This window comes from Melanerpes formicivorus, unplaced genomic scaffold (assembly GCF_026170545.1).
Source record: "Melanerpes formicivorus ecotype bairdi unplaced genomic scaffold, bMelFor1.0.p_v2 SCAF_45, whole genome shotgun sequence".
NCBI classification, from domain to species: domain Eukaryota; kingdom Metazoa; phylum Chordata; class Aves; order Piciformes; family Picidae; genus Melanerpes; species Melanerpes formicivorus.
The window spans coordinates 2,349,267-2,375,610 of record NW_027142397.1 but is presented as its reverse complement, the minus strand read 5'-3'; the positions used below and the strand labels follow the sequence as shown (position 1 = coordinate 2,375,610).

Genomic DNA, 26,344 nt, shown 5'->3' with positions numbered 1-26,344 from the left:
GGGGAGGGACCCCCTTTGGTGGCATCAAGAGGAGGGTCCCCCCTTTGGTGGCATCAAGGCGAGGGTCCCCCAGGATCAAGAGGAGGGTCCCCCCGGAGTGGCATCATGGGGAGGGTTCCCCGCCGTGATCAAGGGGAGGGTCGCGCCCAGTGCCATCAAGGGGAGGATCCTCGCACCGGACCCCCCCTTCGCGGCCACCGGGGCCACCTGCGGGGCGGAGCCCGGTATGGGCGGGGCCCGGTATGGGCGGGGCCTCCCGCAGCCCGGCCCCGCCCCGCAGAAACTTTCCGTCGCGCCGGGCGCCCAGAGAGCGGGAGCCCGGAGGAACCGGGGGGGCGGGGGTGGACCGGCGGCTGCTAACCGGAGCCGGGCGGGCCCGGCCCTATGGGCAGCGGCTGCCGGCGGTACGGGGCGGTGCGGGGCGCTGCCCGCCGCGGCCATGTCCGCCGAGCTTGCACCTGCGGCGGGCGGCGAACGGGAACCGGAGCGGAGCGGTGGCGATGGTTCGGAAGCTGCAGCAACAGCGTCCCCCCCGCGGCGGAAAAAGACCCGGGTCGGGTCCCTGCGCCGGGCTTTCAGCTGGCTCCGGGGCCGGCGGCGGCGGCGGAAGGGCGGCAGCTCCTCGGGAGAGGCGGAGGAACGAGGTGAGGGGCGAGAGGGGGGTGGCAGCGGAGAGGAGGAGTGGCTGGGGAGGTGGGCAAGAAGGCGTCGGGATGATGCATAAGGAGGTGGACGTGGAGGGGTCAGGGTGGTGGCCATGGTGGTGGCCAAGCAGGGCTTGAGTTTGAGGCTGTGGTGGTGGCCAAGGAAGTGGCCAAGAAGGGGTCGGGGTGGTGGCCAAGAAGGGTCGGGGTGGTAGCCATGGAGTGCTTGGGGTGATGGCCAAGGAGCAAAGTGGTAGTCATGGAGCAATTGGGGTGGTGGTCGAGGAGTAGCCAGGGTGGTGGCTGTGGAGGAGTCAGGATGATGGACAAGGAGCAGTTGGGGTGGTGGCCATGGTGTTGGACAAGGAGTGGTCGGAGTGGTGACCAAGGAGTAGTGAGAGTGGTAGTCAAAGTAATGGGCAAAGAGGTGTCAGGGTGATGGGCAAGGAGAGGTTAGAGTAATGGGCAAGGAATGGCTGTGGTGGCCAAGGAGGGGTCAGGATGGGGGCTGTGAAGGGCTCAAGATGGTGGCTGAGGAGAGGTTATGGCAGTGGCCGAGGAGGAGTCATAGTGGTGGCTGTAGAGGCGTCCAAGGAGAGCTCAAGGTGGTGCTGTGGAGGTGGCGAAGGAAGGGTCACAATGGTGGCCAGGGAGGCGTGGAGGTGCTGGCCCTGGTGACAGCAGAAGTGGCTGAGGGAGGTGGGGGCTGCAGTGGTGGCCATGGGGGCTGCAGTGGTGGCCACGGTGGCCGCTGCTGTGGCAGCAGCAGGCTGGATCCGGCAGTCCCTGGTGCAATCTTGCCCCTGCCCCGAGGGCTGGTGCCGCTTCACTGGGTAGGTTCTCTCTCCGCTGAGTCAGAAGGTCACTGGGGCTGAGGGAAACCTGGAGGGACGCCAGCCGCTGCTGCCTCCTCCTCCTCCTTCACCTGGGCAGGGTGTTTGCGTGCTCCAGGTGTGGCCCTTCCTGTCCTAGATACGTTCCTCACCCCGGCCACTTTGCGGGGTGCTGCCTCCGCGGCCCTGCCACCTTGACCGGCACAAGCCCGTGGCAGAAGGCGCCCTGGGTGCCCTCTCTTCGCTGCCCTGGGGCTGTGTTGTGGGGATCTGTGGGCTCAGCCCAGCCTCCCGTGGGCTGGGACCTTCAGCAGAGCTCTGGGTGGCAGCGTGTCTGGTCATGCTCCTCTCCTTGGCGCGCTTGCTCCGCAGTAGTAGGTGTCCTGGCGAGGCAGAGATCGCTGGAGGCATCACCCTGTGCACCACAGGAGCCCTCAGCCTCTGCCCCTGTGTGTCACACCACTGCCCTCCTGGCAGGGCACCTCCCGTGGGGACGTCACCGGGCTTTTGCCAAGGGAGAGGCCGCTCCTGCGGCACCCCGGCGCAACAGGATGCCATCACCTGGGACTTTCTCCCTCGGTTTGCCCCAGGGAGTGAATTTGCAGGCGCCCAGGGCTGCGTGCAGACGTGGTGACTTGCTTGGAGGAGCTCAGGGAGATCTGAGATAGGAGAGGAGTGGCCACGGGGAGGTCTTGCCTAAGAGGCCGAGCCCTCCTCTCAGCCGGACCTTTGGATGCTGCCGGTGCCTCCCTCCCGGCTCGCTGTGCGTGGCCGCCGCTGCCACGGCCTGACGCTGAAACCTGAGCAGAAAAAATGAGATGTGCTGGAGCATGTGATGTTCCTCTTTGCAGTGCAAGAAACGCCCCCAGCAGCTCTGCCAGCCCTTTGCTTTCTTCTTCTTCTTTTTTTTTTTTTTTCCCCCTCCCCTTGTTTTATTTTAAATGTTTTCCTGAAGTTCTCCCATCCAACAGCTAATCCTCCCCAGGAGCACTCACTGCCCGGCAGGGCTGCAGCCTGGGCACCTCCAGCCCACTTACAAAGCAAGCTGCTGTCACTCTGGCATTCCTAGGGTCAGGATCATGGAACCCTTTTGGTGGGAAAAGGTCTCCAAGATCCTCAGCTCCAACCCAGCCCCACCCTGGCCATTAAAGCATGCCCCAAAGTGCCATAGCCGCAGGTTTCTTGAACCCCTCCAGGGATGGGGACTCCACCACCTCCCTGGGCAGCCTCTGCCAGTCCCTGACCACTCTTGCAGGGAAAAAAAAATTCCCTAATGTCCAACCCAACCCTCCCCTGGCACAACTTCAGGCCATTTCCTGTCATTCTATCACCTGATACCAGGGAAAAGACACCAACCCCCACCTGCCTCCAACCTCCTTTCAGGGGAGTTGTAGAAAGCCAGGAGGTCTCCCCTCAGCCTCCTCTTCTCCAGGCTGCACCCCCCCAGCTCCCTCAGCTGCCCCTCCCCAGCCCTGTTCTCCAGACCCTTCCCCAGCTTCGCTGCCCTTCTCTGAACCCACTCCATTCCCTCCATGTCTAGATTCAACCACAGATCCCTGGGAGAGCTGCCCCCGGTGCCCACCTGCCCGCGGTCCCTGGTGGTGAGGGAGGGGCTGTGCAGTGCCACAGCCACCCAGGAGGTGCAGGACCCTTCCCCTCAGGGCTGTGTTGCATCCTGCTTGGCCAGGAGGTGCCATGTTCCACCACATTTGGAATCCACGTGGATGTGCCGAGGTTGCAGCTTGCGTGCAGGATTGAATCACCCTCCCTGCGCGCTTCCAGCCGGGAACCCCACCCTGCCTCGCCGCCTCCGGCCCAGCACACCCCGGGGCTCCCAGCATCCTTCCCCACCAGATGGGGGGATGGCACTTCCCAGAGCCTCCAGCAGCAGTTTGGGCTGAGCTGTGGCAGTGGAAGGAGCATCGGCTCCGGCAGCACCCAGCACCGGCTGCTTTCCCGGGGTGGCTGCAGAGCTGCGTAGCATCAGCCACTGCTTCGTGCAGCTCTGACCTGCCCCCGGGCTGCATTGGCCTCACCGACATCACTGAGCTGCAGCAGGAGCTGCCTGAGCCCTGCCCCAGCTGGGAATTTTTCCAAACATCAGCTGGGAGCTGTGGGAGGGGGAGAGGGCAGAAGCTTCAGCAGCTCCTCGTAGGCTCCGGGTGCCCTCTGCTTTCCTGCCGTGGCTGCGTGGTGCTGGGGAGTGGTTTGGATCAAGCTCATGAACCAGCAGCTTCCAGCATCCTGCTGGTGGCTTTGGTCATGGAGCGGGGCCAGGGCATGTCTGACCATTCCCAGTGCATCCCAGGTGTGGGAAGGGGCTCTGCAGGGTCTCTGGATGGCTCTGGCAGGAGGAAGCTGTCCTGGTGAGGGGCAGGGCAGGACTGGTCATCTGCCCATCAGTGACCTGGGTGTTGCTGGGGTTGGAATTGCTCAGCACTGAAATCATGGCAGCAGGAGGATGAAGGCATTTCCAGTTTGGATCAAACTCGTGGGTCTGGATCATCAGAAATCCCATCCCTGGCCACCCAAACAGCTGAGCTGTGTAGAGGAAAGGCACAGTAATCCTGCTCATGGGCCAGCTCAGGCCACCTCTCTGTGGAGGATCACCAGTGGCTTTATGCCATCCCAGCTGGAAGCTGAGTCCTTTCCCATCTCCCAACTGGATGCTCTGCCCTGTTTGGGCCCCACTGGCTGCACCATCTCCTCTCTGTGCTGGTGCAACTCTTTGCCACAGGACAATTCCTGCTGCGAGCCAGAACGCCCTGTCCTGGGCGTGCAGAGGCTGCCAGGTGCTGCCAGCCCCGGGCTGTGTCACCTGTACACAGCCCATTCGAGCACCTCTGTGATCCCCCATCGCATCCCAGCACCTCGGGGTTCCCAGTGTGTTTATTTCCTCCTCTTTGGAGGCAGAGGAGAGATTAACCCCTGGGATGGGAAGCGAGGCGGGGAGAGCTGTGGGGCTGCACCGAGGGTCTGAGGTGGGAGTGAGCTGCTCAGCCAGCTCTGCTTTGCTCCCCGTGGCTGCTTTTTCCTGGTGAAAGTTGGAAAGCTGGAAGCTTCTCCTTCTCCCCTGTGAGCCCCACGATGAAGGCAGCCTGCTGACCCTCAGCAGTGTGGCAGGGCCGAGCTGCTCCCACTCCTCGAGCTCCCCACGCTGGGGTCCTGCGAGGGGTTTGAGGCCAGGTTTTGGCCACTGCTGTATCCAAGCTCCACAATACTCTTCTGAACTCCCTGATGAAGTGAAGGAATTGATGGTCCAGAAATATTAAATTAGGCTTGGCTTTTACATGTATTTATTTATTTAATTTCCCCCTTTTGATGCAGTTTGGTCTGGCAGCAGCAGATTTCCTGCTTGGGGTTGGGGAGGGTGTCGGGGGGGTTAAAAATGAAGCTTTAAATGCACACAGCTGCTGTGCTGAGGGGCAATGGATTTCAGCTGGAAGAGGGCAGATTGAGACTGGGGATTAGGAAGAAATTCTTTCCAGTGAGGGTGGTGGGGCACTGGAACAGGTTGCCCAGGGAGGTTGTGCATGTGCCCTGCCTGGAGGTGTTCAAGGCCAGGCTGGATGAAGCCTTGAGCAACCTGGGCTGGTGGGAGGTGTCCCTGCCCCTGGCAGGGGAGTTGGAACTGGATGAGCTTTAAGGTCCCATCCAACCCAAACCAGTTTATAATTCTGTGGCCTAACATCAACAACTGCTTGCTGAAAACAGTGCAGGGTGGCTTTGTTGTGTTCATGGGCACCAGCAAGTGGCTGTGGTGGGGACCTGGCTGATGGCACCAGGCTCTGTGCTATGGGGAGGTGGAGGTGCCTCGAGGCAGTTTGGGGCTGTGCTGCTCTGCTAATAATGGAGATGTGAAATCTCCCTGGACAGTTGACGTCCTCCATCCTCTGCTGCTGTGTGGCAGCTGGATTGGAGGTTAGGAAGAAGATCTTTGCTGCAGGAGTGGTCAGGCATTGGAACAGGCTGCCCAGGGAGGTGGTGGAGTCACCATCCCTGGAGGTGTTCCAAAAACATGTAGCCATGGCACTGTGGGCTGTGGTTTAGTGGGCATGGAGGTGTTGGATTGATGGTTGGAGCTGATGACCTTAGAGGTCTTTTCCAACCTGTATGATCTGAAGGGGGCTACAAGAAAGATGGGGAGGGACTTTGGAGGGTGTCAGGGAGGGATGGGCATGGGGAAAAAAAACCAGAAATGGGCTGATTCAGATTGGAAGTTAGGAAGAAGCTCTTCCCCATGAGGGTGGTGAGACACTGGCACAGGTTGGTAGAAGCCTCATCCCTGGAGGTTTTGAAGGCCAGGTTGGATGTGGCTCTGAGCAGCCTGCTCTGGTGTGAGGTGTCCCTGGCCATGGCAGGGGGGTTGGAACTGGTTGAGCCTTGAGCTCCCTTCCAACCCTGACAATTCTATGATTCCCTGTGGTTTGGTGTCCACACAGCATTTGGGGTTTAGTCCTGAGCTCCTCCACTCCAGGGAAGGAAGGAGAGGGGTTGGGCCCTGGGAACCGCCAGGATTATTCCCCCTGCCCACGTGGGAATGGATTTGTTCACCTGCAAAAGGCCCAGAGTGGCACCCCAGAAAATGTGAGCAGCAGGAATCCCCTGGCCTGGCCTGGCCTGGCCTGGCCAGGGTGAACAAAGAGAGGTGTGTCTGCAGCCACAGCTATTCCACCTGGAGACAACCGGGAGAGCGACTCCCGCGAATAACGTTCCGTGAGATCCGATAAAACTATTTGGCTGGAGTCATATTTCCCTTCAGAAGGAAGCTCTGGTTTCATAAGACAATATCATCATTGACTTGGGCTCTGGCAGCCAGGGGAACATAAGCCGTGGGGAGGTGAAGAGCTGGGCAACCATCAAGTGAAAAAGCATTTCCCTGCCAAGCAGGAGCCAGAGCCTGGGTTGGGTCCTTGTGGCTCCTGCTGTGCGTGGAGGGGAGAGGGGGAAAAAGCTGCTTTTAGCCAGAGCAGGGAGCTGAGCTCCTTCTGGGGCTGGAGCTGTCATCAGCAAGAGCCAGCCTGGACTCCAGCTTGAGCAGGAAATCAGTTAAACCCCTTCTGGTTATGCATTTCTGTTAATGATTGGGGATCTCAAGTGGGGTTTTGGTGTTACCTTTGCCTCGCTGAGCTTTACCTCCCCGTGAAGGGAACAAGAGCTGAATTCCTTTCTCATTCAGGCAGCTCAGCTCCCACTTGGTGTTTGCTTGGTGGTGGGGTCAGGTTTAGAAAGCACTGGGAGGGGGTGGATGGAGTACCAGGAGGGCTGGATAAAGCACTAGGAAGGGTGGAGCCTCCCCCCTGTGCCAGTGCAGAGGGGTCCCCAACACCCTGTGCTCAGGCTGGCTGCTCTGACCAAGGCAGTGCGTGACTTTGGGACCATCAGATGTGCTTGGAGCAGTCATGCTGTGGTGACAAGATCTGTATCTCATGAACCACTTCCCTTCCCCCCCACCCCTTTGCTCCTTGCTAGAGTCCTCTCGATGGATAAACCCAGGGGTTCTGGCCCAGGGAGTACTGGAGGCAGCATCTCTTGCCCCCAGTTCCTCATTCTCCCTGGCTGCTCCACAGCTGGCATGCCCAGCTTGCCTGCCATGCTGGCAATGAGGTACCAGGGAAGCTGCCCCACCTGCCAGGCTTTCCAAGCAGATTTGTGGATGCAGCAATTCCAGCCCAGGTCTGGGCTGAAGGCTGAGAGCAGCTGGCTGGCCACAGCTTTCAGAGGGGTTCATGTCCCAGAGCATTAAAGTGGGGGCTGCTGGACCGCCCTGTGCTGCTCTCAGCATCCCTCCCAGCTTGGCCTTTGCTGGGTTTTGGGGCTCAGCTCCCTGTTGGAGCCCCCTCAGCACCTCCAAGGCCGTGGCATGCTGTGGCTGGGGGCGGTGCAGCGCTGGTGCCAGCAGTGGCTGTGTTCTTGAGGCAGGTGCTGGCACCGAGGGTGTCTGTTTTGGGAGTGGAGGGGGAAGTGTCTCACTGTATCTAGGGCAGTGTTGCAGCCTCCAGCCTCTCTTTCTTGCAGGGAGAGAAATCAAAGTGCTCCTCTGGGAAAGCTGATGTGTGAGCTTGCAGAGGAGCCCCCTGTGTCACTGGGGAGGGGGATGCAGTGGCCACAGGGGGTCCATGCATCCTGTTTTGGAGCCACTGTCAGGGGATCATGGAATCATTGTGGTTAGAAAAGAGCTTTGAGATCAAGTCCAACCATTAGCCCAGCACTGCCAGGCCACCACTGAACCATGGCCCTCAGCACCACATCTATGCAGCTTGGAAACCTCTCCAGGGGTGAGGACTCCATCACTGCCCTGGGCAGCCTGGGCCAGGGCTTGGCAACGCTTTGTGGGGTAGAAATTGGCTTTAATGTCCAACCTAAACCTGACCTGGTGCAACTTGAGGCAATTTCCTCTTGTCCTGTCACTTGTTCCTTGGGAGAAGAGCCTGACTCCCATCTGGCTCCAGCCTCCTTTCAGGGAGTTGTGGAGAGCCAGAAGGTCTCCTCTCAGCCTTCTTTTCTCCAGGCTGAACATCCCCAGTTCCCAAAAGTATGCCCCAGGGAGGTCCAGGAGGTGCTGGGCAGCAGGTGGAAGCCCTGTTCCAGGCTGGAGATGCCTCTGGCTGACCTGACTCCTACAGCCCAGGGAGAAAATCATCTCCCCAAGTCACTGGGCAGAGACCTCTGATCTCCTGCACTTGTAGCCATGACCTTATTTGATCCCAGCTGCCCTGAGCTGGGAAGGCTGTGCCTTGATCAGGCTACTAGTGGGAAGCAGGGAATAGTTTGACAGCAGATCCCCCAACCCTTAGCAGCTCACACAGCAGATGGGGCACAGGGACACTGGTGCAGCCACCCTGGTGCCAGGCACCCTGCGTGGCACAGGTTGGTCTCTGCCCAGCTGAGTGTGCCTTTGGGGCAGCAAACCAAGCTGCTGAGGGGCAGAACCATCACAATTTCTATTGCAGGGAAGGAAAGTGAAGTCCAAAGATTAATTTCTTGCTGATCACCTTGGGGAGAGGTCAGGACAAAGCTGCTGGTTGATCTTTAATGTTATTTATTTATTTCTCTATCTATCTCATCACCTCCCCAGTTTTGTGCCTTTCCCACAGCCCCCTCCTTCCTATTTATCCCACTCTTGGGTGAATCACCTAAGGAACATAAACGTTGCCAGCAGGAATTGCCCACTGCCTGCCTGGCTGGCTGACCCTTCCCTGCCCTCACAGCATTTCATGTTCTAATTAAAAATCAGGAGGGAAAGGCAGGCTTTGGAGGGGGCAGGCTTTGGAGGGGGCAGGCTGGTGAGCCTCTCTCTGGATGGGCAGTGGTGGAGCTTGCCCATGAGCTGTAGGCAGCTGTTTGAGCAGCGCTGCCCACGCCCCAAGCTGCCCTTCCCCTGGTGGCTGCTTGCAAAACCCACAGGCAGCTGGAGCAGGGTCTGAAGCAGGGCTCCACCAAAGGAGGGCAAGGGAAAGAGGTGCCAGCAGTGGGGGGTGACATAAATGCAGGTGTTCTCCGGGTTTGCCCAGCTGTGACTTGCCCCAGAGCCAGGAGGGACCGCGGGGAGGGTGGCAGGGGGTTACCATCCACCTACGGGCGTGTGGGTGCTTGCCCTGAGGTTGGGCAGCAGCTGCATCCTTGGCACTGTGCTGCCGCCTCGTAAATCCTGTTCAGCCTTGGCTGTGCCGTGCCAGGCTCGGCTGGGATGTCCCCGTGGCACTAGGACCCCCTAAAACCTGGGATGGGGGGGCTCGTTCCCTCACTTGTTGACGGGCAAAAATGGTGATGGCTCGGTGGAGCGCAGCAAACTCGCGGGGGAGGTGGGAACAGGGCTGGAGGCGAGGACAGTGCCCACCTTGTCCCACTGCTTGGGGGCGTCTGGGGACCCGAGGGTCTCCCTTTTCCCTGCTCAGCTTTCCTGGAGCACCCACGCGTGCCTGCCGGAGGGATGGGGCTGGGAGGGTGCTCTGGGATCCGAGGGATGATTCCGGCAGGCCCCTCCTCTCCCTGCCCGAGCCATTGGCTCCGGCACCGCCGCCTGCCAGAGCTGAGCTCCGCCGAGGCTGGAGGGGATGGGAGCTGGCGGTTGAGAGAAGCCATCCTCGTCTCCCGTGGCCACCCGGGGGCCACGCCGGAGCCCGTTCGGCTCCGCCATGTAGCGTCCCGGCCTCCTCCACCCGGCCGCGGTGGAGGGCGAGAGCGGCCGCATGGGCAACGCGCACCGCAAGAGGAGCCCGGGGGGCGTCAAGGCCGGACCCCCATGGCCCTTCGGCCGCGCCGGGAAGCCAGCGGCAGGTAGGAGCCGGGAGGGGTGGTGCTCGGGGAGGGCTCGCAGCGGTCCTGGCTCTGACTTTTGGGGGACTATTGTGCAGGGAAAGTTGGTTGCTGCTTCGCTCCTCACCGCGATGTGGGGCTGGGCAGGACCCGAGATGCTGGGGGTGGAGGTTTCTCTCTCCTCTGCTCTCCATGAGATGGGAGGGGGGGATGGGGTGGGGAAGGCAGAATCAGACCTTCTGACTCCTTTTTCCCCTGGGGAAGAACCTCTGGCTGTGCCGACACGCTGGGGACCAGCTCGCCCGGGCTGTCAGGACGGCGATCATCTGCCGAACTGGTTACCAGTTTGTTTTTCTAGTGGTGTCCCAGCAGCCAGAGCAGGGACCCGGGGCTGCTGCCGTCACTTCAGCTTCCCTCGCTGCATCCCTGGTAGAAGTGGGTCTTGGGGAGGGATGGGGGTGGTGTGGTGTGGTGTGTGTTGCAGAGAGCATCAGGCTGCTCCCTGCCTGCACAGCTTGCCCACCCTGCTCTCTGCCTGTCTGTCCCTGCACCCATTGCTCTGCTGCTTTATGCTCCAGCTCCATGGGTGCAGCTGAAAAGCCCAGGAGGAGGCATGGGGCCGAGAGGGACCTTTTGTTTGGGGAAGAGGAGGAAGGGAAAGGGTCCCGGGTCAGCCTGGACCCACATATTGAACCGTCAGCCCTGTGGGGTGCTTGGTCCTGATGAGCTGCCTGCACAGTTTTGGTTCCTCAGTCAGAGTAGGATGATGTGAGTGGGGAAGGTCTCTCCCAGTAATGTTGCCCCCATCCCAGAGCTGCCTCACTGCTCTTGTTAAACTGCCCCTGCATGCCCCCGAGTCAGGGAGGGGACATGGGTGGGGGTCTGGGGTTGGTACAGTGGGGTTAGCAGGTCTGGGTTGTTTTCTTCTGCCAGCCCTGTGAGATCCCCAAGCCCCAGCATCCCTTCTGCCCTTGGCTGCTCTGTTTCCTTCTGTCTGCAGAACTCTCCACAGGGTAAACAGGGTCTGGAGTCAACTCCTTACAGGTTTAGGGAGTGAGCATGCCAAGCAAAACAGCATAAAGAGGTGGGGGCCAGGGAGGGGAGACCCTGCAAATGCAGGGGGAGAGGGTGCCAAAATGCCCTGGCCAGCAGCACCTGGGGAAACTGAGGCAGGGGTGGTTACACCAGTCACCCCTGGCTGTGCAGGGGTGGCATCTCCTTCACTGCAGGCTCCTCACTGGCTGGTTGCAGTTTCTTCTTCACTGAAGTCATCCTCTCCTTGTGGTCTTGGGAAGGTGTCAGCAGCAGAAGGCTCCTGCTCTTCTCTGGCTCTGCTGGATGCTGTCCCTTTGCCTCTGCCCTGCTGTAGGTGACTGAGCTGAGCCTCACCCTGGAGACGTGCTTCAGGGGCTCGTTGAGCATCCCTGCTGCTGTCCTCACGTTTTCCTTGTGCCATCCCAACCCAGAACTTCAACTCCTCTCCATCCCCCTGCCAGGCTTGGATGCTCTTTGCCCGTCTGAACCAGGACGGTGGGGCTGTCAGGGGGTGCATGCTGGGAGAGGGCCAGCTCCACTGCAGACACCTTGAGATGGGCACCGCGTTGGGACCGCGCAACAGAGGCTGGGCAGAGCCCGCGAGGCGCTGGGGCCGAAGGCCGTGGGGTGGAAGGTGCTGAGAAAACATGGGGCGAGTTGTGTTTGTTCTCTGCTGCGGCTCCATGGCAACGGTGCGGCGGCCACAAAGCGAAAGAATTTGCATTGTGTGGCTTCAGCGTTTCGGAGGGCGCAGCCGGGATCACCGGCTGGGGGCTGGGTGTGCCAGCGCCTGCCGGCCGGGCCCCCGCGGCCGCTCTCCTCTCACCCTGAGTGCTTCTGGGTTTCAGATCAGAGATGAGTTTGTGCGCTGTGGGCAACTGCACCGGTGTCTCCCAGCTCTCATCTCTCCGTCCCAGCTGCTTGGGAGCACCGTTTTGGCCCCGCTGTGCCCACCGCCGGCCAGCCAGGCGCGGGCAGACAGCCGCAGCTGCCTTTGTGCCTCTGCTGTGTGCGGGGTGAGCTGGGCACCATCTTCCTTGTGACCCTGAAGGGACTGGGGATGGGAGCCTGGCGGAACGCGGCTGGGGTCGCTCTACCTGCCGCAGGCAGCTGCCTGAACCCTGCTCCCTGCTGCCTTGGTCTCTGCCTGGACTTCCCCACTCTGCTTCACCAGTGCCAAACCCATCCCCACGCTGGAGCAGGGTCTGACTTGCTCAGGGACATGTCCCCTGCCTCTCCTCCTCGGGTTTGTCTGCGGTGGGAGCTGCCAGAGAAGGTCCTTGAGCACCAGAGAGACTGAAGTCTCTTATCACCTTCTTATCGGGATGGGCCCCGCCGGGCCCTACTGAGTCAGGGTGGAAGAACGTGGCGCCCGGCCAGGCTGCACCCCGCGGACTCAGCGGGGATGTGGCCACCGTCGGCGTGGGGCTCCCCGGCTGCTGGATTTCCCTGGCACCCACATCCCCTGGCACCCACGTCCATATTGGTGGGCACCAGTGGGTAGGTTTCAGGGGGAAACACCCCAGGAGGAGGCAGATTTAGGACGAGGGGTAGTCCATAACTGTGAGGATCCCTGGCAGTGGGCGCCAGTGCCCATCCTAGCTGGATGACTTGTGGTGGAGCCCCTTGGCAGCCCTGGCTATTGCTGTGGAGCTCCAGGGTGGGCTGAGCAGCCTTGGGCGTCTTTTTCCTTCGCAGCTGCTCTTGGTGCCAGCCCCACGCTGCGCCGGCTCCGCAAACAGCCGGGGGGAGCAGATAAGGGCTGGGGCCCACCCCGCCGTGCCGAGATTTACACAGCCGCCCTCGCCAGGCACCGCCAGCCCGGCCTCGCCTGCCGGTATCCCGCTGCTGCCTGGGAGGGCTCAGCCCTTCCCGCTGCCTGCTGCTGCTCCTGGAGCAGCGGAGGAGGAGGTGATCTGCGGGTGTCCCGGCCAGGCAACTGCTTCCAACGCTCAGCCCCGACATGCCGGGCCGTGCCCGCTTGGCAGAGACACCAACGCGAGGAGGCAGGGATGGGACCTGCCTTTGTGCTGCTGGTTGTGCCCCCTGCACCGTTTTTAGTGACAGCTCCGACTCCATCCGACGGCTCCTCTCCCAGTTCCTCCCCTGATCCTGCATCGCTGGCTGCATTCCTCTCAATCCCTGCTGAAGGATCTGCAGCTCCTTGGTACATCCTTGCCATCCCCTGCCAGCGCTGCCAAGCTGCCCGTGGGCAGGAGCAGGCTTGGGTGCTGCTTGCAGGACGGTGGATCCCTGCACGGCAAAACCTGCAAGGTCTTGTCCCTAATCCCTCCCCTGGATTTGCTCCTGCGTGGAGCCAGCTACCTGCCGTGACAGGCAGGGCTGCCATCTCCAGCGCCGTGCCCTCGGTGCCCGGGCATGACGGCACGCGCCGTGGGGACGCAGCCAGCTCCTGGCACCGCGGCAGGCAACGGCGCAGGCGCCGCGGCACCCTGCGTGGGAGGGCAGAGGAGAGGACACCGAGGGAAGGTGAAGCAGGGATGTCGTAAAGCCGTGGACTTTGGCATAGCTGTGGGGAGGGAGGAGGTGCTGGTGGCCCGTCCCCGTCTATGGGTGTCACCGGCGGCGCCTCCGCGGCCCCATGCCGCTCCGCCCGCCGCCCTCTGCCGCCCCGTGCTCCCCATCTGGGCTGTTCCCACCCGGATCCAGCTCCTGGCCCAGGAAGGTTGTTATTTACCTTCAAACCTGTTTGGTGGCTTCTCCTGGGGAGCGCGGGGTGGGGATGTGGTGGGATGGAGGCTCGCTGGGCTGGAACAGGGGCTGGGGATAGGAGTGAGGCACACTTGGGTGGCACTGCGGTCCTGCCTCCCTCCCTGGTGCTGGGACCCTCACCATGGGCTGCTGCCAGGCCGGTAACAAGGTCTCTGGTAACAAGGAGCAGAAGACATTGCACGTCTCCGCACGGGCTGCCTGCGGGGCAGCGGCGAGGGCAGGCGCAGCTCCTTGCACAACCCAGCAGGGTCCTGCCACGACAGCAGCCAGGGCTGGAGGCAGCCGGCCGGGCTGGCTGGGTGACGGTTCTCCTCCAGGGAGGGTTTCCTCCTGCTCTGGCTCCTTTGCCCATTGGCTCGCCGAGGTGACTGCAGGACAGTTCTCTGTGCTGTGATTTAGAAGAACAAAAAAGACAACATCCAAGTTTGTTTTGCCACTCGAAATGAGTTTGGATCCTGCCTCTGCGTGGGGTCGTGCTTGAGGAGCAGAGCCAGCAGCGCCCATAGGGTCAGGTTTGTTTGCTTCCTGGAGATGTTTTCCTGGCAGAAGCAGCAGCCCCGAGGCGAGGCCGAGGGCAGGCTGCACCCCAGGCTGGCAGCTGGGGGTCTGCATGGCCAAAGCCACAGTAAATATTATTGTGCTCTCCTCCTGCCTGGAGAGAGCACAGTCCTGCGGCGTGTCCTGGAGCATGGATCCTGTGCAGGGACAACAAGAGCTCAGGGAGTGAGTCAGGCTGGGCTGGTTGCCTCCAGTGAGGCTGTGGCCACCAGCCTCCCTCACCAGTGGAAAGTTGGAGCAGAGAGACAGAGCAGGGTGGTACAGATGGGTGCCAGGTCCTACCTGGGGCCACAGAGCTGCCCAAGCAGAAGTGGTGGCCCCAAGGGAAAGATGGAGAGGGTCAGGCTCCTAAACAGGCACCATCCCACCAGGCAGGGAACTGGCCCTGGGAGAGACTGATGGGAGGGAGCAGAGAAGCTGGATACTGGGACAGGGACTGGACACTAGGGCAGAGGGGCAGGATGCTGGAGCAGAGCATGGAAGCTCTTGCAGATGTGGCAGGGTCCACAGCTGACAGCTCAGAGCCATGGAGCTCTTGGGACTGGGGTTCATGGTACACCCCATTGGTGTTATCCAGCAGATGAGTGCTGCTTTACTCCTCTACAGCACAGGGAGCAGAGCAGTTCCTGAGCCTGCATGCATGCCTGGATGGTGGTGGAAAGGAGCCTTAAAGGGTGGGAGAGCATCAACCCCACGGGGCAGAGGCACTCTTGCTGCTTTCTCACTGCTCTGCACCTCCCTGGCTGCTGGGAGAAGGGAGGAGAGGTCTCCATCCTGCTGAGCAGGAGGACACACACAGACAGGTTCTCTTCCCCTTCCTCCCCTGGGGACCTTGCAGTTCCCCCTCCTCCCCATTCTTCTGCGGTGAGTCAGTGGTGGTGGAAGGGGTGGGCAGGGAGCTGCTGCCTGTTCCCTGCCTCCTGCCACAGGACCTGAGCAGAGAGGAGGCAAGTCGAGGCAGTGCCTCGCAGGCAGAGATGGATGTTTGCAGCTGAGTCTGGCCAAACCTGCTGCTTGCAGGAGGCACAGGCCTGGTGAGGAGGGGGACAGGAGCCAGGAGTTTCTCCTCCAGCTCTGCCAGAGTGAAGAGCAGCGTTGTGGCTAAGCCAGCTCCAGGAGGAAGCTGGGCTGGCACCGTGTCCCACTGGCAGCATCACTGCTCCAGGGCTTTACACCTCAGCCATGTTCCTTTGGGGTCTCAGCTCTGGTCTCCCCCTTGTGTAACAATTCTCATTCCCATTCCAACCCCTACCCCTGTGCCCTCCAGTCCCTCTCTGCTGGCACAGAGTGGAGCAGGCAGAGCTGAAGGTGCCTGGAGTTCCCTGCCCTTCCCTGTGCATTTGTCTTGCCGTGGAGATGCTTCCCTCCCTCCAAAGCATCCCTGGCACCAGTAGTGGCAGCTACCAGTTCTGAGACAGGGTGGCCAGCCTTGAGAGAGTGCCCAGCCCCATGAAAGCCTCTGGCTTCTTCTCTGGAAGGATCCTGCCATGTGCAGATGAGCCACGTGTGCCAGATGAGCGCTGGAGGGGACAGGGTGCATGGGGAGGAATGCACAAGGGACAGGATGCCAGCTCTGACCGGGCATGTTGCTACCAGCACCAGCTGCAGCTGCAGCAGCTTCCTCAGCCCACCAAGACCTTCAGTCTCTGCTGCAGGGTCGGGCCATGCTCCCTCCTGCCTTCCCCACCTTTTCCCCTCTCCAGTTTCAGAGCTGGAATGAAGCTATCCAGGCAAGGAGGGCACAATAGTGAAGGCTGCAGGGAGTGGGAGGAGAGGCAGAGGTGGCTCCTCGTGCACTGCCAGGCTTCCCAGCCCATGGCACGAGGCTCTTCCACAGACAGGCAATGGTCCTGGCCTGGCTGGGTGGTGGCCATGGTGCCCTGCCTGGATTACCCTTTGGGTGATTGCAGCCAGCAATGCTGAGCTCCTGCCAAGAGCCACAGAGGTGTCATGCACAAGAGAGGGACGCATCTCCAGCAGCAAAAGACACCCTTGAGGCCCTTTGGGTCCTTGCATGTGATGAACCACGTTACAGGGAGGATGAACTGGCACAAGCTGTCTGCTGGCACCTGGGAATGTCCTCACAGTGCCAGGAAGCAGCAGTCCCATCAGCAGACCTGAGGGGCTGAAGCTCATGCTGTGCCTGGGCCCTGGACTGGCAGCACAAGGAAGGACTTTAGGAAGAAATTCTTCCCCATGAGGGTGGTGAGAGACTGGCACAGGTTGCCCAGGGAGGTGGTGGAAGCCTCATCCCTGGAGGTTTTGAAGGCCAGGCTGGATGTGGCCCTGAGCAACCTGTGAGGTGTCCCTGCCCACAGCAGGGGGGTTGGAACTGGCTGATCCTTGAGGTTCCTTCCAACCCTAACAATTCTGTGATTCTGTGAGTGTCCCCTTTCACCTGTGGTGGCTCCCAGAGCTCTGGGTGCCATGTAAAGGGTTCCCAGATACACCCCATCCATGTGGGCAGAACTGCCTGTGCCATGCTGGAGAGCTGGATCACAGAATCATAGAATGCACTGGGTTGGAAGGGACCCTTGAAGGTCATCCCAACCCCCCTGCAGCGAGCAGGGACACCTTGAACTAGATGAGATCCTTCCCTGCTGAGCTGGCAGGGCTGCCACTCCGGGCTGCGTGTGCCCACCACCAGCCGTGCCCCTCGCTGGGGCTCGTGATGAGCTGCCCAGAGAGGAGAGGGCAGAGTCCAGCACTGCACGTGGCTGCCTGCTTTGTGCATCCTCAGCCCTTTAATTATGTCCCTTTTTTCCCACTTGTGCTGTGAAAAGAGCCTGGGAGCCTCTGCCTGCAGCCGCCGGCACCTTCTGGGTGAGCTGTGTGGGCAGCGGGGCCGATCCTGCCCCTGCTGCAGGCAGGGTGCTGGGCTGTGGTGTGGCAAGGGCTGCAGGGTGCTGCTTCTCTTTGCTGTGAGGGGCACTGAGGAGATGCAGGGGGAGAAATCCTTGCCCAGCTGGAGACGCAGAGATGTCCTTTGCAAGGTCAAGCTGTCCCTTGGGCTGCACCGTGAGGCCTGGTGGGACCTTCGCTCCCTGCTGGCTCCGTCTGCAGCCCAACCTCTGCCCTGCCACAGGAAACCCTGGGCATGGCCTGTGGGGAGCTGACAGGGCAGGAGGAGGAGGAGGGTTTGACATGTTTGCTCCCAGCTGGCATGAGGACAGCCCTGCCCACTCAGTAAATACTGGCAGCTTGTCCTCTTTTGGGGCAAAATGCCGAGGGAAGGGAGGGATGGAGCTCCCTGCATGCCCAGAGCGGTGGTGGAGTCCCCATCCCTGGAGGGGTTTCAAAGATGTGGGGGTGTGGTGCTAGTGCTGGCCTGGCAGTGCTGGGTTAGTGTTTGGGCTGGATGCTCTGAAAGGTCTCTTCCAATTAAACCCATCCTCTGATTCCCTGAGGCATTGGGCACCTGGGGCTTCTGGACAGAGCCAATTCCCCTTCTGCTTGGGCACCTGCTCCAGATGGCACAGGGCCTCCTAGCACCCCAGGAGCATGCAGCACCTCGTGAGGTGGGGACAGGTGGCTGTCAATGCCTCAGTCTGTGCCAGTGCCTGACTGCTGGCATTTCTGCCCCTTCCCTCACGTGCCCCTGTGCCAGCAGCTGGAGCTACTGGTTAGACTGGTCTGGGACTTCGTTCTCCCCCAGTGCCACCAGCTCTTGTGACTGTGACGTGGCTGTGCTGGATGTCCTGTTCCTGAGGACAAAAGCCCTTAGCCCCAGGGTGGCTCCTGTCCCCTCGATGTGGGCAGGGAGAAGGGCTCTGGTGGGGCTGGGGGGTGCTGCAGTGGGCATTGGGGATGGTTGAGGAGGGGCAATGCTGGCTGTGCTGTGCCATATCCCAAGGGCTGGTGGTTGCCAGAGGGAAAGAGCTTCTCCCAGCTGGCCACACTGTGGAGGAAGCCAGCAACTGGTTTGCAGGGATGGTGTGCCCAGAGGGGAGCAGGCGAGGAGGGTCCTGGGGAGGGGGTCTCAGGAGTGCAAGGAGGAGGAGTTGAGGAAGTGCTGGCCCTGAGCCCAGCAGAAGGGATCCCTGCCAGCTCTGCTGTGCGTGGGAGGAGGCAGGAGGGCCGGGGGCGAGCAGGGGAGGCCAGAGGAGGGGCCCCTGCTCTCCTTCTGCCGTGACTGAGGAGCGCGGTGGGCGCAGCTGGGGCTGTCCCCTCCTGCCTCCGCGCAGCCGTCCGCGGGGTCAGGCTGCTCCCCGCACGCAGGCAGCTGCGCCGGAGCCTCTTCGTCCAGTGGAGCATCCTCCCACCGTGCGGATGAGGACGGAGGGAGGGAGCTGGGGACCACCAGCGTCTGCCGACCTGGCACACAACCGGGTGACAGCCCCCCTGGCACAATAGGCAGAGCCTCTGTGGGGACCAGACCCTCTCCCCGGACACCATGGTGGTTTTCATGGGCAGGAACCTCTCCTCCTTTCTGGCTTTCTTCAAGAAGAAGGGTGAGTGAGAGGCAGGCAGGGAGGGAGGGGAGGAGGGAGGGAAGGAGCCTTGTCCTTACACAACCCCTGCTCGCCAGGACCCTCCTGCCCAGCACCGGGCACTTGCCCACCCGCAGTGGGCAGAGATAAGGGAGCTGCCATCCCCGGGGGAAGGGCAGGGAGGGTCACCACAGCCCTGGCCTTGTCTGCCGGGAAGCGAAGGGAATAAATCACTGCGCTCCCCTGGCCGGAAGGCAGCTGCGAACGTGCCAGGGGGCTGCCAGACGAGGGGCTGCCAAAACTGGGGGAGAAAAGGGCTTAGGGGAAGGAGAAGCTGCTGGTGGGAGGCGGTGGGGGAGCTACGAGTGACTTGCGTCCCCTTCAGGGACCCTGCTGCAGCTCAGGGGGTCCCCTGCGCCATCAGCCGCGCTCCCTGCCTGGCCGTGCCCCCGGTGCCCGCTGGGCGTGCGGTGGGTGCCGGTGGGCGCCGGGGCCGGTGCGGCGGCACGGCCATGGCGCGGCAGGGCGGGCCGGCTCCATTGTTCCCAGCCTGTTCCTTTGTGTGCCGGAGCCGGAGCATGGCCGCCTCGCTGCCCGGCTGGGCTGGCCGGGAGGGGACAGGGGACACTGGGAACCGGGGGTGGGTGCACGGCGCCGGCGATGCTGAGCAGCAGGTGCCCGAGTCCCCTGGGTGCTGCTGCCTGCCCCACCGGTTTCCTGTGCTCGCCCTTCCCTTCCCTTCCCCAGCTTGAAATTGTGTTCTGTTCCGGGCAGGAAGAGTTTGAGGCGTCGCAGCAGGCAGCAGCATGCCGGCAGGAGAAGGCAGGGCTGTGCCCATGGTGTCCTGGCTGGGTGATGCCAGTGCAGCCCCTGGCAAGTGCCCTGAGCTGGTCATGGGCACCCCAGGGTGCTGCTGGTGGTTTGTGAGGAGGGAGCTGTAAAACAGAGCATGGAGGGCCCTGTGCTGGCCCTGACATCACAGGCAGGGTCTGCAGCACCCAGGTGGCTCGCAGGGAGGATTTGGGTCCTCTGGGGTCTCTGTGCCTCAGTTTCCCTCAGCTGGGCACAGGGTGAGTCCCTGCTGTTGGGGTGCTTTGCAAGGCCTGGGGATGACGCAACACTCCAGAGGCGAAGTCAGCATCTTTCTGTTGTCCTTTAACCCCCTCCATGCTGCCCTTTCTCTGCTCAGCTGCTGCCCACAGCCCCACACGACTCCCTGCCTCCTTTGCTCCTAAGGAAGGTGCTGGAGAAAACCTGTGAGGTGCAATGGAGACAGCCTGACTCCAGCCCATCAACCGGCCGGGGGATGATGTCTCCCATGGCATTCCCAGTCCAGAGATGAGCAGGATCACATCATCCTGGGCTGGCTGTCTTCACCCAGCTCCTTGGGGTTCACATCCTGTGGGTGGAGGTGCCTTGAGGGGGGTTGTCCCCCGTGCCAGCTGACCCCTCTCTGTCTCCACAGGCACTGCCAAGGGCGAGGGGGAGAAGCGGCTGAGCGTGCAGTACACGGCGGCCGAGGAGTGCCCCGACAATGTCTTCTTCCCCAGCACCCGGCCCCCGCACCTGGAGGAGCTCCACAACCAGGCTCAGCAAGGACTGAAGTCCCTGCAGCACCAGGGTAGGTGTCCCCAACCCCAGGGTGGCCCTGGGGACGCCAGAGAAGGGTACAGCTGGACGGCCCCCAGCTCCCAGCTGGCTGTGTGGATGGGGTGGGCGGTGCGGTGAGGCTGATCAGAGTCCAGTGCTGGGCTGGCAGTGGTGCCCAGGGGGTGTGTGGGCAGCACTGCTGGACTCGGCAGCTCTGTGGGTGGCTGGTGGCTCCCCCAGCTCCCCTGGAGGGATTTACCCTCTGCCTTCCCTCCACAGAGAAGCAGAAGCAGACCAAAAGTGCCTGGGACCACGGGGACACCAGCAGCCTCCAGGTGAGTCCTGTCGGGGAGATGGCTCCGTCCCACAGTGCTCTAGGGGTGCCCTGGGGGTGAGGGGACACAGGGTGGTCCCTCTGTGCCCCCTGGTTAGTGTTTAGGGGCTGGGAGTGCCTGGGGAACCAGCTGAGCATGCAGGACCATGGCTGGGAGGTTTGTGGGGCAGGAAGGGGCTGCATATCCCTCAGTGTTATCACCTTTGCCCCATGATAAGCCACTCTCACTGTTCTCATCCCCATCCTTGGCATGTCCTGCCCTGCCTTTTGGAGCTTTGTCTGGGGACCCCCCCTGTGCCTGCATTCCTCTGTTGTCCCCCTCCTGGCAGCCCCAAGTGAGGTGGGGTGACGTGGAGGCAGGACAGCGACCATCAGCCGTATCCAGCCCCACGGCTGGGCTCCTCCCTGGCTGCTGACAGGACAAACTCCCTCTCCCTTGGCTGAGCCAGGCTCTGCCTGTCCCTGGGCTCTGACCCCGCTGCCAGCACCTCACCCGCCCCTGTTTGCTCAAAGCTGCTGCCTCCAGCTGGCTCTCAGCCCCCTTAACCCCTTGGAAGCAGGGGGCCAGGAGCCCCTGGGCAAGCAGGGCTGGCTTAGGGTGGCATAGCAGAGGCATTGGGTGGTGGCTCGCACTGATGTGGCTCATCCCAACCTCTGCCTGTGCCAGGAGATGCTCTGGAGGAACTGGGGGGCGCTGCAAGCTGTGCCTGTCATGGGGTTGTGCCACTGGCAGTGCCCAGGGGTATATTCCCATGTCCTGGGTCCCCACCATGGCCATGATGCTGTCTGTCTGTCCCTGTCCCCCACCACCTCAGCCCCACACCCCTTTCGCAGCCACGGCAGCTCTCCAGCCTCAGGCTGTGGGGCACAGCAGGGTTGGGCACAGCACGGGGCCATCCTGGGCTTGCTCTGGTGATTCCTTCAGATGCTCCTCCAGCCAGCTGGATCCCGGCTCGCCTGCACTCCAGGGGGGGCTGCGAGGCCATCTGGGGTCCCTGGGGCTGCTCCCAGCCCCTCTCCTGGTGGGAGGACTCTGGATGCCGGCGTGGCTGACTCAGCCTTTGGCCCCGGGAGCAGCTTTTGTCTCGGCAGCGCTGGGCTGCGGAGTCAGTTTGCGGTGGAGAAAGGACCTGGTGGGGGCCGGGGCAGCTCCGTCCCTCCCCGCAGACCAGGGTCCTCCACCTGAGCTCACTCTCTGCCCACCCAGTCCTGCGCATCCTCGGAGGATGAGAGCCTCTCCTTCCGGAGCCGGGCGGCCTCCTGTGCCACGGACACCGCCTCTGAGGACGCCCTCTCCATCCGCTCCGAGATGATCCAGCGGAAAGGTGCCTGCCCGGGGGGGCTGTGGGGCTGGGGGCTGCGAGCTGAGGGGGCGCAAGGGGGGTTGGGGTGCACGGCAGGGGAGCAGGACTCAGCCTTGGCGTGGCCAGGAGCCAGCAGGAGGATGTGTTGGGGCCCTTGGGAGAAGAGAGCAGCTCCGTCTGAGTCAGAGCGTTGGGGCTGGGCGAGGGGACGGACGGATGGACAGACAGCGGCTCCTCCCTGCTCAGACTGTGCCAGCAGCTGCTGGTGCCTCTCTGGGCTGTGCCCAGCACCTGAGCCCAGCCTGCCTTGCAGCACCTGTGCTGGGGATGCCCTGGCCACGGACACGCTTCACGCCTCTTGCAGGTTCCACCTTCCGACCGCACGACTCCTTCCCCAAGTCCTCAGAGAGGGCTGGCAAGAAGAGGAAGGACAGGAGGACAACGGTGCTGGGCATCCCCCAGCATGTCCAGAAGGAGCTGGGTGAGCGTCAGGCCTGAGGGGGCAGTTTTAGGCTATGGTCCTATTGCTCTGCCTCCGTTTGCCTCATCTTGGTGCCTCTGCCTCGGGCTCACACTGGGTTTGTCTCTCCCTGCCGCCAGGTCTCAGGAGCAGCCGGGAAGCCAAGGGCCATGCTGAGGTGGATGGGCAAGGGCAGGGGGAGCTGGGGGGCAGCCAGGCTCCGCAGCCCTTGCTGAACGGTGGGCAGGTCCCTGGCGACGCCGTCCGCATCCCCACCATCGACGGGAAGCTGGAGCCGCAGGCTGCCCCCGGGGGGGCTCGTGTCTGCCTGGGAGCCTTGGAGGAGGCAGACATGGCCCTGCAGAAGCACATCAACCAGGTTTACTACGACGACAGCTTGCTGGGCAGGAAGACGGCGGCCAAGCTGTCCCCCATGGTGAGGCCAAAGTCGTTGGCCGTGCCGGGCATGACCACCAACGCCAGCCCCCCGGAGCTGCTGAGCCCAGTCATGTCCATCTCGCCCCAGGGCACCTACATGTCCAAGATCATCCCCAACGCCATCCTGCCGCCCATGGTGGATGTGGTGGCCCTGACACGGAGCAGCGTGCGGACGCTGAGCCGCTGCAGCCTGGTGTCCTCCAGCCCGGCCTCGGTGCGCTCCCTCGCCCGCTTCTCGGAGCGCGGCGCCCGCAGCCGCCAGCCCTCCTCCTCCAGCGACAACTGGAGCCACTCGCAGTCCACGGAGACCATCGTCTCCAACAGCTCCACCATCTCCTCCCAGGGGGGCTCCGACCGCCGGCAGCCCGAGGCGGGGCCGTGTGCTGAGGTCGATGCCTCGGCTCGCTCCGATGCCGACCAAGTCAGTGTCTACAGCTCTGCCAGCTTCGCCAGCTCCTGCTCCAAGCCTGTCTCCAGCCCCACGCCTGTGGTCCCCGGGCTCCTGGCCGTGGGGAACAGCAGCGGCCGAGCGTCTCCCACCTACAGCACAAGCAGCCAGGCCGAGGGCTCGGACACGGGCAGCCTGGCGAGCGAGCGCTCCTCCACCCGCAGCGTCTCCCTCAGGAAGATGAAGAAGCCCCCAGCTCCCCCTCGCAGGACCTACTCACTGCACCAGAAGGCCGAGGGGGAGCTCAAAGTGCTGGGGCTGCCCCCCAAGCCCGACCGGCGAGCCCAGCGGGAGACCTGGTCCCCGCATCCCGAGCCCTTCAGCCCCACGGCCGAGGATGAGGTCTTCTCCCCATCGTCACTGAGCGAGACCAGCAGCCTCCGCTCCGAGAGCCTGGCTGGTGCCAGCTCCCCCGAGGCCTCGCGGGGCAGCCCCGGGGTGACAGTGGTGCTGAGGGAGCCCCAGGCTCAGCCCAAGTGGAGCTGCCTGGATGGGTCCGACCGCACCATGTCCCCTTCCAGCGGCTACTCCAGTCAGAGTGGGACGCCCACGCTGCCCACCAAGGGGCTGGGACCCCCATCTGTGTCCCCGGGCAGGGCTCAGCCCCCAAAGCTGGACCGGGTCTGCACCCTGCAGTCCCCTGCGCTCTCCGTGTCTTCCTCCCTCACCTCCATTTCCTCCTCAGCCTCAGACCCAGCGCCCCCTGAGACTCTTCCCTGCCGCTCAGACCGGTTCATCATCCCACCGCACCCCAAGGTGCCTGCTCCCTTCTCTCCACCACCCACCAAACCCCAGCAGCCCGCGGCCCCCCCTGGCCCCCTCCTCCCCTCGCCAGACCCACCAGTGCCCAGCACTGCCTGCCAGGAGCCCTCGGCCAAGCCCAGCGGCAAGTCTCCACCACCATCACCACCGCCTGCCTACCACCCGCCTCCCCCACCGGTAAAGAAGATGGAAGGGAGCCCCCAGGGCACGGGCGAAGCCTCCCCTGACACCACCTGGCCCCCCCCGCCCCCGCCGGCTCCTGAGGAACACGACCTGTCCATGGCAGACTTCCCCCCTCCAGATGAAACCTACTTCTCCAGCCTGCCCGATGCTGCCCCGGCTCCGGCGGCCGGGCAGAAGGCGGCACCAAGCCTGGGGGCTGCGTCCTCCTTCTCAGCTGCCGTCACCTCCCGCAGCCAGCAGCCAGCCCCCCCGGCCGGGGCACCGCAGCCACCTGCCCCTGCTGAACCCCTTCCCCAAGCCACCGTGCCCCTGCCACCACCGCCACCACCCCTGCCCCCTCCAGCAGCTCCGGCTCCACCGCTCCAAACCAGCCTTAAGAAGGCGGCCAACGGCCCCCGGGCAGACCCCAAGAAGGAGCCGGCGTCGCGGAGCAAGAGCAGCCCGGTGGCCAAGGAGGATGCCAGCCTGCCCATCGTCACCCCCTCGCTGCTGCAGATGGTTCGGTTGCGCTCCGTCAGCGTGGAGCCGGCCGCCGGGGGCGCGGCCGGGGCCGGGGCCGAGGAGCGGCTGGCCCCCCAAAAACCTGTCCGCCGCTCCCTGTCCACACGGCAGCCCCCCCCTGCCAAAGACGCGGTGCCTTCAAACCAGCTCCACCACGCCGTGCACCTCAAGGCTGCAGCCCTCTGCTCCGACGAGGCTGCCGAGAAGCCGCCGCCGCGCCCCGGAGCGTCCCCGCCCGGCGCCGAGGGGCCCCCCGGGGATGGGCAGCTCTCCCCCAGGAGCAAGTCGCCGGCCTCCACCGCCAGCTTCATCTTTGCCAAGAGCTCCAAGAAGCTGGTGATCGAGACGGCCTCGTCCCCCGAGGCCCAGGCTGACCTGAAGAGGAACTTGGTGGCCGAGCTGATGAATCTCTCCGGGCAGCGCTCGGCAGCCCCTGCTGCCCCCCAGCAGGGTCCTGGCAAACCACAAACTCACCGGAAACCTGGCAAGGTTCCACCTCCAGTAGCCAAGAAGCCTTCCCTTGGCCCGGGGCTGGCTCCTTCCTCTCTGAGCCCAAAGGTCCCGGGGGCAGAGGCGCTGGGCTCCGCTGTGCCGGATGGGAAAGCCAAGGCAGTGCCAGCAGATGAGAGCAGGACTAAGAGCGAGCCGGCAGGGACGGTGGCCTTGGCGATGGAGGGCAGGAGCACCACGGAGCCACCAGCTCAGAGCCCACAAGGTATGTGGGATGAGGGCTGAGTTCAGCCACACTGTGGGACGATGCCACTGAGGAGCTTGGGCTCCTGAGCTATGTCAGTAGAAGGGTTTTGGTGGGCAAAGCTCTTTAAGCTCAGCCAGTCCAACCCTTCTCCAACTCTGCTTAGCCTGGTGCTAAGCCATGGCCCTCAGCACCACAGCTCTGTGGCTTTTAAACACCTCCAGAGATGGGAATTCAACCACCTCCCTGGGCAGCCTGGGCCAGGCTTTGAGAACCCTTCCAGCGAAGAAGCTTCTTCTAATGTCCAACCTAACCCTCCCCTGGTGCAACTTGAGGCCATGTCCTCTTGTCCCATCTCTTGTTCCCTGGGAGAAGAGACCAACCCCCACCTGGCTCCAACTGCCTGTGAAGCAGTTAGAGAGAGCCAGAAGTTCTCCCTTGGATGTTCCTCTTGAGCTGTTGGCTCCCAGTGCAGCACACAGGCTGAAGTGGGGCTGGGATGGCACCTGGGTGGCAATGGGGCGGCTGGGGGCAGAGCTGTGGCACAGGAGGGTTCAGGGGGACTGATGAACTCTTCCCTCCTGCCTTGCAGATGGCCGGGGAGAGACAGCCTGAAGGTCAAAGCTGCAGGACTGGTGCCCCCACGGACAGGAATCCAAATCTCTCAGGGACCTGGGCAGGTCAATGGACGAGTGTGGAACTGGCAACTAACTTAATACAGGAAGCAAACAGCCTTAGCCTCCATGGCCTTGATGATATTTATGCAAAAATGGTGTTGGTTTCACTTTCCTAAGTACTGCAGCTTTTATTTTGCTCTTTTTTTTTTAAGTACTGGACTCAGAGGCCTGTGCCCAGGGCCACCTCAGAGGTCTGTGCCCAGGGCCACCTCAGAGGCCTGTGCCCAGATCCACCTCAGAGGTCTGTGCCCAGGGCCACCTCAGAGGTCTGTGCCCAGGGCCACCTCAGAGGCCTGTGCCCAGAGCCACCTCAGAGGTCTGTGCCCAGGGCCACCTCAGAGGCCTGTGCCCAGATCCACCTCAGAGGTCTGTGCCCAGATCCACCTCAGAGGTCTGTGCCCAGGGCCACCTCAGAGGTCTGTGCCCAGGGCCACCTCAGAGGCCTGTGCCCAGAGCCACCT

The 26,344-nt window shown here is 62.7% G+C and overlaps 1 protein-coding gene across 1 annotated transcript; it reads left to right on the top strand.

Moving 5' to 3' along the window:
• Positions 1-375: 375 nt before the first annotated feature.
• On the top strand, positions 376-25,994 carry NHSL3 (NHS like 3). Its single transcript, XM_068159221.1, is given in 8 exon segments — positions 376-408; positions 410-644; positions 19,958-20,113; positions 20,362-20,417; positions 21,624-21,741; positions 22,085-22,201; positions 22,321-25,227; positions 25,799-25,994. Coding segments are annotated over 8 exon segments (3,636 nt in total). The 5' UTR covers positions 376-384; the 3' UTR covers positions 25,822-25,994.
• The last annotated feature ends 350 nt before the right edge of the window (positions 25,995-26,344 follow it).